General features: G+C 47.8%; 1 protein-coding gene across 1 annotated transcript; it reads right to left on the reverse strand.

Annotated features, from left to right (window-relative positions):
* Positions 1-588: 588 nt before the first annotated feature.
* On the reverse strand, positions 589-3,648 carry LOC123164287 (serine--glyoxylate aminotransferase). The gene is made up of 5 exons (XM_044581706.1): positions 3,398-3,648; positions 1,785-2,278; positions 1,322-1,688; positions 1,028-1,238; positions 589-940 (listed from the first exon to the last, which is right to left on the reverse strand). The coding sequence occupies exons 2-5, from the start codon at positions 2,272-2,274 to the stop codon at positions 803-805; spliced, it is 1,206 nt and encodes a 401-aa protein (XP_044437641.1). The 5' UTR covers positions 2,275-2,278; positions 3,398-3,648; the 3' UTR covers positions 589-802.
* Positions 3,649-14,296: the final 10,648 nt, after the last annotated feature.

Here is a 14,296-nt window from a genome sequence, read left to right on the forward strand (position 1 = left end):
TAGTTCGACCAAATGAACCAAAATTTCAGTAGTAATGTGAATTTTAAGAATTTAGTTCATTTAGTTGGATTCCAAATTTGCATCCCTGGGGTGCTTTGACTAGGAGACTGGCAATGCAGTTGATGTTGTCGTTGCGGATGGTTTATGTGCGTTTGCCTTAGATATCCCGTTCCTTTGCCCTGTTGCATGGTGGCTCTCATTCAGTGGTCTCCTCTCTCTGTTCATTGTTGGTTATTTTGCTCTAGTGTGGTAGTAACAGTTTCTTTTGGTGTTGAGAAGTTTCAGTTCTGAGGCCGTTTGAAATTAAGTGTGGCCGGGGTCATGTAAGCTTGTGCGACACTCTTGTTTCACTTGAGTGAAAATCAGGGGGTCGGGGGCTCGTTTTCTCGTTTTAGCAAACTAGTTACCGTCGCACGTGTGCGGCGCACGTGATTTTTGTACTAAGCTGCTGCCTGGATTTCTTCGGTGATGGATGACGCTATCTAGTTCAGTGGTTATAATACTGTAAACAGCTTATGTACAGTAGCAGGAAACAGAGTAGATCAATCAGCAATACCAAGCCTAGCCATCTAAAAGAGGCACGTCATGTAATATTAATCCGGGTTCAATTTTCTGTAATTAAAGCTTCAGTTGACGAAATTATACTCCTTTAGCACAGATGGGTGTGTGAAAATTAACTTTACATACAGAGAGTATAACCAGAACCAGTAGTGTACTACGCCTGCTCTGCTCCCGAAGCAGGGCACTGCATGATGTTTGTTCTTCTTCTCGCGACCCCCTTGCTTTCGTGCGTGGGATTTGCTCAGATCCTGGAGGGGATGAGGGGCGTGGAATTCGAGAGGTACGCCGCGGCGGCCGCCACGCCGCTGCCGAGCTTCACCGGGTACCCGATGTCCTTGAGCACCATCTCCACCCCGCCGAGGCAACCCAGAAGTTGCAGCTGCAGCAAAGACGACAAAGCACGCATTGGTCATCGGCGAGACGCAGATCGCAAGCAGTTCCTACGGCGACGTGCGTGCGTACGTACCTCGTTGAGGTGGCCGAGGTGGCCGATCCTGAAGACCTTGCCGGCGACCTTGTTGAGCCCGAGCCCGAGGCTGAGGTTGTACCGCTTCCACGCGTGCTTGACGATCTCGGAGCTGTCGATGTACGGCGGCACGACGACGGCGGTGACCGTGTCGCTGAAGTTCTCCTCCTTCGCGGTGCAGTTCTTGAGCCCCCACGCCGCCACCGCCAGCCTGGTTCAGATTCATCCATTTTTCATCAGGCCGTCATGCAGGCAGAGACAGAAAAGGATTGGTGGAGCAGGGTGGGTACGTACCTTGTTGCGGTGCCGAGGCGTGTGTGCCTCTTGATGACGTTGTCGAGGCCCTCCTCGAAGAGGAGGTCGAGGCCGGCGCGGAGGCCGTAGAGGAGCTGGATGGAGGGCGTGTAGGGCCAGTAGGTGCCCATCTTGTAGAACTTGAGGTAGTCCTTCCAGTCGAAGAAGACGCGCACCGACTTGGCCGTCTTGGCCGCCTCCAGCGCCTTGGGGCTGGCGCACACGATGCCCAGCCCCGTCGGCAGCGACAGCGCCTTCTGCGACCCCGTCAGCGCCACGTCCACGCCCCACTCGTCCATGCGGAAGTCCAGCGCGCAGATGGACGACACCCCGTCCACCAGCAGCAGCGCCGGGTGCCGGTACGCATCTGCATCACACATATCATCATCCACACGTAAGTATATCAAGCTCGATGCATGCAAGAGGTAGCTAGATTAGCTTGGATGGAGCGCGGTCGACGGACCGAGGAGCTTGCGGACGGCGTGGAGGTCGTTGGTGACGCCGGTGGCGGTCTCGTTGTGGACGATGCAGATGGCCTTGATGGTGTGCTGCGAGTCAGTGCGGAGCTTGGACTCGAGGGCGCCGAGGTCGGCGCCGTAGCCCCAGTCGGACTCCACCACGTCCACGCTGAAGCCGAGGCGCTGCTGCTGGTCGATCCACAGCAGGCTGAACTGCCCCAGCGAGAAGGACACGATCCGGTCCCCCGGGGAGAGCGTGTTGGTGAGCGCGCTCTCCCAGGCGCCGGTGCCGGTGGTGGGGAAGAGGAAGGGGGTGCCGGTGGTGGTCTTGAAGATCTTCTTCACGTCCTCCAGCAGGGTCTTGGTGAGGGCAGGGATCGCCGGCGAGCGGTAGTCCTCGTTCTGCCGGCTCATGGCGCGGATCACCTGGTCCGGGATGTTCACCGGCCCAGGGACGAACAGGTGGTTCCGGCCTGGCCCATTCATGTAGTCCATCTTGCTGCGATGCGGACAGTAGAGTAGAGACCAAACACGGGCTCTGTGGTTAAAATCAACAGAAAATCCTGGAAACAACGGGCTGAATCTACTTTCCTGGTCTATCTGCTCATTTTCATTTTTGCTGTTAGCAGTGCAAGCTATCTCAAAAAAAAAAGTTAGCAGTGCAAGCGGCAGCGGCCACTGTTTTTAGGCCATTTTAAGACTTTGTAGTGTGTTTGCAGCAGGATGCTATTTTTGCTTGTTTTGTTCTGTTTTTTCCTGATAGTGGAATTCGATCTGTTTTCTGGATTGTACGGGAAAAATTATGCTCATTTTTCATGCTAACCTAGAGCCCGTTTTCAAATAGATGGCCTAAAAAAACATTTCACTGCCTTGATCTTATTGTAGCACTTTCTACTTTATCCAGAAAGTTAAGTCGTCTTGTAAGAAATATCATTTAATCTTTGCGACGTCTACAATATTTAATTGGAAAACCTGTTTATTTACCGTTCGTTCTTAGACTGAAACAATATTTCCCAGAAAAATCTAAGAATGTTATCAATCAATGTTTCTCTATAAAAAATATATTTCTCACAGAAGCATAGCAAAATGGCCCCCAGAAAGAAAACTTAGTAGAATACCAATCACTACCTTTTTTTAGAACTACCAATCACTACCGTAAGAGTAAGTATAACAGTACTCTTGCCATCTCTCAAATTAAGAAGACGAGGGCTACTTGGACACTCAGGCGGTAGTGGTAAATAAACTACTCAAGGAAGCCTTAATAAGTGTTCTAAACGATCCTAGAACGAAAGATTAAGCTGCACGCACGCAAAAGCCTGTGACATGGCACACTGCCCGCGTGCTTATCCGGGCGACAGTACTCAGAAACAGGAGAACCAATCAATCAATCGAGTCATACGCAAGCTATTCCTCTCCGTTAAATCACACTCCCGCGAGCTTCGCCGAGCAATACTCCGTACTAAAAAAGTACTGTATTTGCAAACTCCGGCTACTACAAGAAAATCGGTATTACTGCGCCGACCGCTAGAGCTTCGGTAAGACGGCACTGATGAGCCGGCAAATACAAGTAGAATTCATCAAAGGGAAGTGTTAGACAGACGGAGAAGCGTGCGTGTACCTTTTTCTCGCCGGTGACCAGGGGAGGAGCCGCGGTAATACGTGCGAAGGAGAGGAGGATAGGATGGACGGAGGCTATATAGGAGCCATGACGGCCAACGGGCAGGGCCTCCGTGGGGCCCACCGGGCGTCCTGCGTGGCAGATAAGGCGGCCTGCCATGAGGCCCTCAGAGCTCGCCCCACGGAGTGGCACTCCTCCTTCCGCGGTGAAGCTGATGTGATCCCTTCCCTTCCCTGGTCTGAGGACGACATGTATGGCTTGTGAGATGACTCATCGTAATCGACCCGCCTTCGTAAAAATGGAACAGTATATTCTTCGAGCTTCACTTCAAGAGCAATTAATCTTCCTTTGGCCGCAGTGTAGTTTGTATTCAGTAGGGCAGTTTTTGAACCACCATCGAGCGGAATACCGGCTAGCATGTGCAGTTAGGACATCTCCAATACCAACTTTCAAATCACCCGTAACAGTTTAGACCGGTGGCTTGAACGTGTTGTGTCATCCAACGCGGGTTTGAATCGATCCGCTCGACGGTCTAGATTCATTATTCTCGTATAAACCGGAGATAAACTAGAAGACTTTGCGGGCGTCTGGACAACAGCCACGCTCGCGTCCGACTAACCTGGTCCAGAGCGTCTGTGCTGCATTCATATGCCCGGCCAAAGCGGCGTGACCTCTCATCGATGTCAGCATTGAAGCGACGTGCCAACGACTGCTCACCGTTCAAACGACACCACGTCGGTCCGTCGCCCCTACATTAATGATATGCGGTTGCCGAGGAACCTACTCCGGCGCCACCCGTCCGCCCCTGCCGCCCACCATTAACCTCACCGTCATGGCCCATTGCCATATGTCTGCTATATAAACTCCATCCCCGGCCATAGCCGGAGTCATCCTCCTCCGGTCCCTTTCTCCTCTCCGCACTAGCCCGACATGGCCTCCTCACGCTCCAAAGCACTTTGGGACACCCTCTCGTCGGAGCAGAAGAAGGAGATGGCCACTATTGCTGTCGGCTGGCAGGTGGGCCAGCAGACGACGGTGGCAACAACCCAATGGAGGACGAGGCGGCGCCACCCTCCTCGCCGGTGCATGCGGACCTCCCCATCGGCGAGTCCCGTGCGCACTACACGGACATGCCGCAGGAGGAGGAGGAGGCCAAGTTCCAGCAGGCGTAGGCCGACCAGGCCTACTACCTCCGCCTCCTCGAGGAGCCCCGGCGTGCGGAGGAGCTGCTCACCGCCCGCACATCCATCATGCCTGACGTGGACGTGCCCAAGCAGGAGACGTTGCTCGAGTCCTACCGCTCCGCACGCGAGATTCGTCACGACCGCTGGTGGTACCGCCAACGTCAGGCGGAGTTAGAAGCCGCCTACAAGGAGTTCGACGAGGCGACGGATGAGATGTGGGGCAAGAGCGATGAGGAGGAAGACATCATCAGCTCCGCCACGGCCGCGCCCCGTCGCCACGACCATGAAGCCGGCACGTCCGCAGGCACTGCCGGCAGCGAGGAAGAGTAGTGCATGGTAGGTCGCGGCCGCTCAGATCCCAAGAAGACCACCGCTCCTCCCCTCATGTTGAAGCCAAACTTAGTGGGCTGAACATCGTCGGCTTATTAGCTGCATGGCGGTGACGTGGAGGCAGACAACTTCACTTCATGAGGCTCCGGAGGCGGAGCTCGAGAGCACCGAGGCGGAACTGAAGAAGGCGAAGCTTCAGTTCTCGGGGCTCATGGCCGGACATGGGGAATAGGCGCCCGCGATCATTTAGATTAGGTTTAGAGTAGGGTTGAGTCCGGTTTATATGAAAAAAATGAATTTCGTCTGATTTATACGAAAAATGTCCAAATAGTAATGAATGTGATTCGGTTTATATAAAAATCCATCGTGTTTGCATCAATTTCGTTTGTTCTGTTGAACTGTGTTTGAAATATATGCGAGCAACGCTGAATAGCTGTCTCTCTAGTATCAGTGTCCGCGGACTGGTCTTCTGTTCATGGACGAATGATGGAACAAATTTACGGGCCAGCTTCGAAGATACCCTTTTATCTGTACCATTGTACCAACATGCCCCGAAATCACTGGATTACAACAACCTGGCTTGGATACATGAATCTATATCTGTACCATCGTATCTACAGGAAATGGACTGGTCCACGTGTAAAATTGCTGCCCCAGAATGCAGTCCAGTGCATTGGATCGCCTAAAGGAAATACGAAAATACTACACACGCGCGCAGTAAACAACGGACTTTACGGACCCCCCCAACGTGCCCTCATTTAATTGCCCCCCTGATTTCCAGGTGTGGGCCGCCTCACTTAATTTAATTCCAACCAATCAGGACCTAATCACCCCGTAAATCCCTCGTGAAGGGTCCGTGCGTCTAGCATCTCTCAAGGAAATATCTTTTTGTTCAGCGCATGGAGCTCTGGGATAAAATGACACGTTAACTCGACTCCAACCGGAGCCAATCTGCAAGCCACGGGCGTAGATGCGCCCACGTCGGCCTCCGGGCAGGATGTTATCGCTTCATCTCTGCTTTGCGGTGTCCCTGGAAACCCAACACAAATTTTGGTTCTCTGAGTTTTCATCTTTAAAGACTAGAGACAAATGGGAAAAGCAATAGCCGCAGCGTAGCAGGAAAATGAAAATGCAGGGGAAGGTCGTAGCTAGGGCAGGTGAAATGAGCTGTATTGAGGACGGACTTGAGAGTCGGAGCACAAGCTTGGAAGTATCCCCGCTGCCTGCTTGACTGTTTTGTCTGCTCTGCCGCAGGTGAGATGAAACTGCACACTTGAAGAAGATTTTTCTTTCGATTATATTTGTATTGAGTTTTTTTTCGGGGAATATTTTTATGGAGTTGCAGGAGTAAGACTTACAACCGGCTGTAGCACAGACTCCAAAAAACTATGTGAGATTGTAAGGTGGGTCATATGGTAATAAAGTAACACCGTTTAGCTAACTATTATATATGTTAACTATTATATTGACTATAAATGACATGGCAACATGTTATAGTCAGCAATCGGCTATATTATTAACCATGCTCTTAAGAGAGTATGTTTGATATTTATTAGGCATCGACGGGCTTGGGCTGCCCCCGAAAATGGGGAGGAGGGGGTTGCGATTACGTGAAGGAGATAGCAAATCTCAGGAATAAGGCAGGTGATTACATGAGATCTGTGCCAAAAGTTGTGCCAAAAGAGTCCACCGTATATAGGTAGATATGATGGACTCTTTTGGCACAACTTTGTGTTTCATGAATTTGGATGCACAATCAGTATTCCTGCTTAGTATAGGCAAAGGCTAATAAATAGATTGTAAATTGACCAATTAGAGAGTGACAATGGTCATAATCATGCATTGTGAATAATTAACATTGAACGTGAGCATGAGTAGTATATAAAAACTCTAAACATAAATATTATACAAGTTGCATTGGTTTTGAATCAACTACATGTGTGAACATGTGCCAAGTCAAACCACTTGAATTCTTCAGAGGAGGATAACATCCTAACATATCACATCATAATTAATTCAATGCATGTTGACACTCAAGATAACATATTATCTACTCCTAGCTACTTAAGCATGGCATGAGCAACTATAATATCTAATTATCATCACAAGCATGTTTACTCATAATATGTTGAATTAGGACTACTGAGTTGAATAGTTTCCTTATGGACCCCGTTGCTACGGGAGGGTATGACAAAAGATGTCATGCAAGTTCTTATCATAAGCACATATGACTATATACGGAATACATGTGTACATTACATTGATGAATTGGAGTTAGTTCTGTGTCACTCTAGGTTGTGATTATTACATGATGAATGTCATCCAACACAAATACACGTCATTGATCCAATGCCCGCGCTTTTCATATATTGATCTTTGCTAAGTTAATACTACTTTTGTTGTTACAATTGCTACAAAACTGCTACTATTATGTTACCGTTACTATTACTACTGTTACCACTTCTATCAAACTATCATATTACTATGCTACTGATCACTCTGCTGATATCTAGTTCTCCGGGTGTGGTTGAATTGACAACTCAACTGTTAATACTTGCAAATATTCTTTGACTCCCCTTGTGTTGAGTCAACATATTTGGGTTGAATACTCTATCCTCGAAAACTATTGTGATCCCCTATACTTGTGAGTTATCAGAGGGGGTAATCATAAGTGGGTTGCTTGTTCAAGTAAGAATAACACCCAAGCATTGGTCCACCCACATATCAAATTATCAAAATAACGAGCGTGAATCAATTAAACATGATGAAAATGACTAGACGACAATTCTCATGTGTCCTCGAGAACGCTTTGCTTATTATAAGAGAACATTCCGACTTGTCCTTTGCTATAAAGAGGATTGTGCCACCTTGCTGCACCTTTGTTAATATTGCTTGTTTTTACTTGTTACGAGTTATCTTACTACAAAACTATCTATCACTATTACTTTTAGCACTTGCAGAGAATACCTTGCTGAAAACCGCTTCTCATTTTCTTCCGCCCCTCGTTGTGATCGACACTCTTACATATAGAAAGGACTACGATTGATCCCCTTACTTGTGGGTCATCAAGACTCTTTTCTGACGCCGTTTCTGGGGAGTGAAGCGCCTTTGGTAAGTGGAATTTGATAAGGAAACATTTATATCACATGCTGAAATTTACTGTCACTTGTCACTATGGAAAATAATCCTTGAGGGGTTTGTTCGGGGTATCTTCACCTCGACCAGAAGTGATAAGAGTTGCCCCTCAACCTACTAAACCTATTGAAAATATTTATTATGAGATTCCTTCGGGTCTGTTAGAGAATCTACTAGCTAATCCTTATGCAAGAGATGGAACGGTACATCCTGATATGCACTTAATCTATGTGGATGAAATTTGTGATTTTTTTAAGCTTGCAGGTTTATCCAAGGATGGAGTTAAGAAGAAGGTTTTACCTTTATATTTGGAGGTAAATACATTGACATGGTATAGATTAATTGATGATATTGGAACGTGGGATTGGAACCGATTGAAATTGGAATTTCATTAGAATTTTATCCTATGCATCTGGTTCATCGTGATCGGAATTGTATATATAATTTTTGTCCTCGTGAAGGAGAAAGTATCACTCAAGCTTGGGGGAGGCTTAAGTGGGGTCTTATTCTACTGGTTCCTTTATGCTTGGCTTTCTCATGTTGATCTCTCAAGAGCTTTTATGCTCGGCTTTCTCATAATGATCGATCCATGCTCGATTCGTCTTCTGCTGGTTCCTTTGTGAAAAAACTATTGAATTCAAACGGAGTCTTCTGGAAAGAATTAAACACAACTCTGAAGATTGGGAAATCGATAAAGATAAATAGTCAGGTATAAAACTTGAGTCTGATTTTGTTAAACCTTTTATGGAACTGATGCTTTTCATAAGTTTAGTACTAAATATGGACTTGACTCTGAGATAGTAGCATCCTTTTGTGAATCGTTTGCTACTCATGTTGATCTCCCTAAAGATAAGTAGATTAAATCTCATCCTGTTGGGAATCGTAGCATAATTTTAAACTTTTCCTACGCTCACCAAGATGCATCTATGGAGTATACTAGCAACGAGGGAAAGGAGTGCATCTACATACCCTTGTAGATCGCGAGCGGAAGCGTTCCAATGAACGTGGATGACGGAGTCGTACTCGCCGTGATCCAAATCACCGATGACCGAGTGCCGAACGGACGGCACCTCCGCGTTCAACACACGTACGGTGCAGCGACGTCTCCTCCTTCTTGATCCAGCAAGGGGGAAGGAGAGGTTGATGGAGATCCAGCAGCACGACGGCGTGGTGGTGGATGCAGCGGGATGTCGGCAGGGCTTCGCCGAGCTTATACGAGAGAGAGAGAGGTGTTGCAGGGGAGGAGGGAGGCGCCCAAGGCTGTGTTATTGCTGCCCTCCCTCCCCCCCTTTATATAGGCCCCCGGGAGGGGGGGGGCGCCGGCCACAACCCATCTAGGGCAAGGGGCGGCGGCCAAGGGGGGGGGGACTTGCCCCCCAAGGCAAGTGGGGCGCCCCCCACCCTAGGGTTTCCAACCCTAGGCGCAGGGGAAGGCCCATGGGGGGCGCCCCAGCCCACTAGGGGCTGGTTACCCTCCCACTTCAACCCATGGGGCCCTCCGGGATAGGTGGCCCCACCGGTGGACCCCCGGGACCCTTCCGGTGGTCCCGGTACAATACCGGTAACCCCGAAACTTTCCCGGTGGCCGAAACTTGACTTCCTATATATAATTCTTCACCTCCGGACCATTCCGGAACTCCTCGTGACGTCCGGGATCTCATCCGGGACTCCGAACAACTTTCGGGTTTCCGCATACACATATCTCTACAACCCTAGCGTCACCGAACCTTAAGTGTGTAGACCCTACGGGTTCGGGAGACATGCAGACATGACCGAGACGCCTCTCCGGTCAATAACCAACAGCGGGATCTGGATACCCATGTTGGCTCCCACATGTTCCACGATGATCTCATCGGATGAACCACGATGTCGAGGATTCAATCAATCCCGTATACAATTCCCTTTGTCAATCGGTATGTTACTTGCCCGAGATTCGATCGTCGGTATCCCAATACCTTGTTCAATCTCGTTACCGGCAAGTCTCTTTACTCGTACCGCAATGCATGATCCCGTGACTAACGCCTTAGTCACATTGAGCTCATTATGATGATGCATTACCGAGTGGGCCCAGAGATACCTCTCCGTCACACGGAGTGACAAATCCCAGTCTCGATCCGTGCCAACCCAACAGACACTTTCGGAGATACCCGTAGTGCACCTTTATAGTCACCCAGTTACGTTGTGACGTTTGGCACACCCAAAGCACTCCTACGGTATCCGGGAGTTGCACGATCTCATGGTCTAAGGAAAAGATACTTGACATTGGAAAAGCTCTAGCAAACGAAACTACACGATCTTTTATGCTATGCTTAGGATTGGGTCTTGTCCATCACATCATTCTCCTAATGATGTGATCCCGTTATCAACGACATCCCATGTCCATAGTCAGGAAACCATGACTATCTGTTGATCAACGAGCTAGTCAACTAGAGGCTCACTAGGGACACGTTGTGGTCTATGTATTCACACATGTATTACGATTTCCGGACAATACAATTATAGCATGAAAAACAATACATGAAAAAATATAATAATAACCATTTATTATTGCCTCTAGGGCATATTTCCAACAGTCTCCCACTTGCACTAGAGTCAATAATCTAGTTACATTGTGATGAATCGAACACCCATTGCGTCCTGGTGTTGATCATGTTTTGCTCTAGGGAGAGGTTTAGTCAACGGATCTGCTACATTCAGGTCCGTATGTACTTTACAAATATCTATGTCTCCATTTTGAACACTTTCACGAATGGAGTTGAAGCGACGCTTGATATGCCTGGTCTTCCTGTGAAACCTGGGCTCCTTCGCAAGGGCAATAGCTCCAGTGTTGTCACAGAAGAGAGTCATCGGGCCCGACGCATTGGGAATCACCCCTAGGTCGGTAATGAACTCCTTCATCCAGACTGCTTCCTGTGCTGCCTCCGAGGCTGCCATGTACTCCGCTTCACATGTAGATCCCGCCACGACGCTTTGCTTGCAACTGCACCAGCTTACTGCTCCTCCATTCAAAATATACACGTATCCGGTTTGTGACTTCGAGTCATCCAGATCTGTGTCGAAGCTAGCGTCGACGTAACCCTTTACGACGAGCTCTTCGTCACCTCCATAAACGAGAAACATATCCTTAGTCCTTTTCAGGTACTTCAGGATATTCTTGACCGCTGTCCAGTGTTCCATGCCGGGATTACTTTGGTACCTTCCTACCAAACTCACGGCAAGGTTTACATCAGGTCTGGTACACAGCATGGCATACATAATAGACCCTATGGCCGAGGCATAGGGGATGACACTCATCTTTTCTCTATCTTCTGCCGTGGTCGGGCATTGAGCCGTGCTCAATTGCACACCTTGCAATACAGGCAAGAACCCCTTCTTGGACTGATCCATATTGAACTTCTTCAATATCTTGTCAAGGTATGTACTTTGTGAAAGACCAATGAGGCGTCTTGATCTATCTCTATAGATCTTGATGCCTAATATATAAGCAGCTTCTCCAAGGTCCTTCATTGAAAAACACTTATTCAAATAGGCCTTTATACTTTCCAAGAATTCTATATCATTTCCCATCAATAATATGTCATCCACATATAATATGAGAAATGCTACAGAGCTCCCACTCACTTTCTTGTAAACACAGGCTTCTCCATAAGTCTGTGTAAACCCAAACGCTTTGATCATCTCATCAAAGCGAATGTTCCAACTCCGAGATGCTTGCACCAGCCCATAAATTGAGCGCTGGAGCTTGCATACTTTGTTAGCATTCTTAGGATCGACAAAACCTTCCGGCTGCATCATATACAACTCTTCCTTAAGGAAGCCATTAAGGAATGCCGTTTTGACGTCCATCTGCCATATCTCATAATCATAGTATGCGGCAATTGCTAACATGATTCGGACGGACTTCAGCTTCGCTACGGGTGAGAAAGTCTCATCGTAGTCAACCCCTTGAACTTGTCGATAACCCTTAGCGACAAGTCGAGCCTTATAGATGGTCACATTACCATCCGCGTCTGTCTTCTTCTTAAAGATCCATTTGTTTTCTATGGCTCGCCGATCATCGGGCAAGTCAGTCAAAGTCCATACTTCGTTTTCATACATGGATCCTATCTCGGATTTCATGGCTTCTAGCCATTTGTCGGAATCCGGGCCCGCCATCGCTTCTTCATAGTTCGAAGGTTCACCGTTGTCTAACAACATGATTTCCAGGACAGGGTTGCCGTACCACTCTGGTGCGGAACGTGTCCTTGTGGACCTACGAAGTTCAGTAGTAACTTGATCCGAAGCTTCATGATCATCATCATTAACTTCCTCCCCAGTCGGTGTAGGCACCACAGGAACATTTTCCCGCGCTGCGCTACTTTCCGGTTCGGAAGGGGTGACTATCACCTCATCAAGTTCCACTTTCCTCCCACTCAATTCTTTCGAGAGAAACTCCTTCTCCAGAAAGGACCCGTTCTTGGCAACGAAGATCTTGCCTTCGGATCTGAGGTAGAAGGTATACCCAATGGTTTCCTTAGGGTATCCTATGAAGACGCATTTTTCCGACTTGGGTTCGAGCTTTTCAGGTTGAAGTTTCTTGACATAAGCATCGCATCCCCAAACTTTTAGAAACGGCAGCTTAGGTTTCTTCCCAAACCATAATTCATACGGTGTCGTCTCAACGGATTTCGACGGAGCCCTATTTAAAGTGAATGCGGCAGTCTCTAAAGCATAGCCCCAAAATGAGAGCGGTAAATCGGTAAGAGACATCATAGATCGCACCATATCCAATAGAGTGCGATTACGACGTTCGGACACACCGTTTCGCTGAGGTGTTCCAGGCGGCGTGAGTTGTGAAACGATTCCACATTTCCTTAAGTGTGCACCAAATTCGTGACTTAAATATTCTCCACCACGATCTGATCGTAAGAATTTTATTCTCCTGTCACGTTGATTCTCAACCTCACTCTGAAATTCCTTGAACTTTTCAAAGGTTTCAGACTTGTGTTTCATTAGGTAGACATACCCATATCTACTTAAGTCATCAGTGAGAGTAAGAACATAACGATATCCTCCGCGAGCCTCAACACTCATTGGACCGCACACATCGGTATGTATGATTTCCAATAAGTTGGTTGCTCGCTCCATTGTTCCGGAGAACGGAGTCTTGGTCATCTTACCCATGAGGCATGGTTCGCACGTGTCAAATGATTCGTAATCAAGAGACTCCAAAAGTCCATCTGCATGGAGCTTCTTCATGCGCTTGACACCAATGTGACCAAGGCGGCAGTGCCACAAGTATGTGGGACTATCGTTATCAACTTTACATCTTTTGGTATTCACACTATGAACATGTGTAACATCACGTTCGAGATTCATCAAAAATAAACCATTGACCAGCGGGGCATGACCATAAAACATATCTCTCAAATAAATAGAACAACCATTATTCTCGGATTTAAATGAGTAGCCATCTCGAATTAAACGAGATCCAGATACAATGTTCATGCTCAAAGCTGGCACTAAATAACAATTATTGAGGTTTAAAACTAATCCCGTAGGTAGATGCAGAGGTAGCGTGCCGACGGCGATCACATCGACCTTGGAACCATTCCCGACGCGCATCGTCACCTCGTCCTTCGCCAGTCTCCGTTTATTCCGTAGTTCCTGTTTTGAGTTACAAATATGAGCAACCGCACCGGTATCAAATACCCAGGAGCTACTACGAGTACTGGTAAGGTACACATCAATTACATGTATATCACATATACCTTTGGTGTTGCCGGCCTTCTTGTCCGCTAAGTATTTGGGGCAGTTCCGCTTCCAGTGACCACTTCCCTTACAATAAAAGCACTCAGTTTCAGGCTTGGGTCCATTCTTTGACTTCTTCCCGGCAACTGGCTTACCGGGCGCGGCAACTCCCTTGCCGTCCTTCTTGAAGTTCTTCTTACCCTTGCCCTTCTTGAACTTAGTGGTTTTATTCACCATCAACACTTGATGTTCTTTTCTGATTTCCACCTCCGCTGATTTCAGCATTGAATATACCTCAGGAATGGTCTTTTCCATCCCCTGCATATTGAAGTTCATCACAAAGCTCTTGTAGCTTGGTGGAAGCGACTGGAGGATTCTGTCAATGACCGCGTCATCCGGGAGATTAACTCCCAGCTGGGATAAGCGGTTGTGTAACCCAGACATTCTGAGTATGTGCTCACTAACAGAACTATTCTCCTCCATTTTACAGCTGAAGAACTTGTCGGAGACTTCATATCTC

This window comes from Triticum aestivum, chromosome 7D (genome assembly GCF_018294505.1).
Source record: "Triticum aestivum cultivar Chinese Spring chromosome 7D, IWGSC CS RefSeq v2.1, whole genome shotgun sequence".
Lineage (NCBI taxonomy): Eukaryota > Viridiplantae > Streptophyta > Magnoliopsida > Poales > Poaceae > Triticum > Triticum aestivum.

Coding starts and splice junctions, on each gene's coding strand:
- LOC123164287 (XM_044581706.1), bottom strand. CDS start 2,274: ATGGACTACATGAATGGGCCAGGCCGGAACCACCTGTTCGTCCCTGGG. Junction 1,689..1,784: donor CGCCGTCCGCAAGCTCCTCG/GTCCGTCGACCG, acceptor TGTGTGATGCAG/ATGCGTACCGGCACCCGGCG. Junction 941..1,027: donor ACCTCGGCCACCTCAACGAG/GTACGTACGCAC, acceptor TCTTTGCTGCAG/CTGCAACTTCTGGGTTGCCT.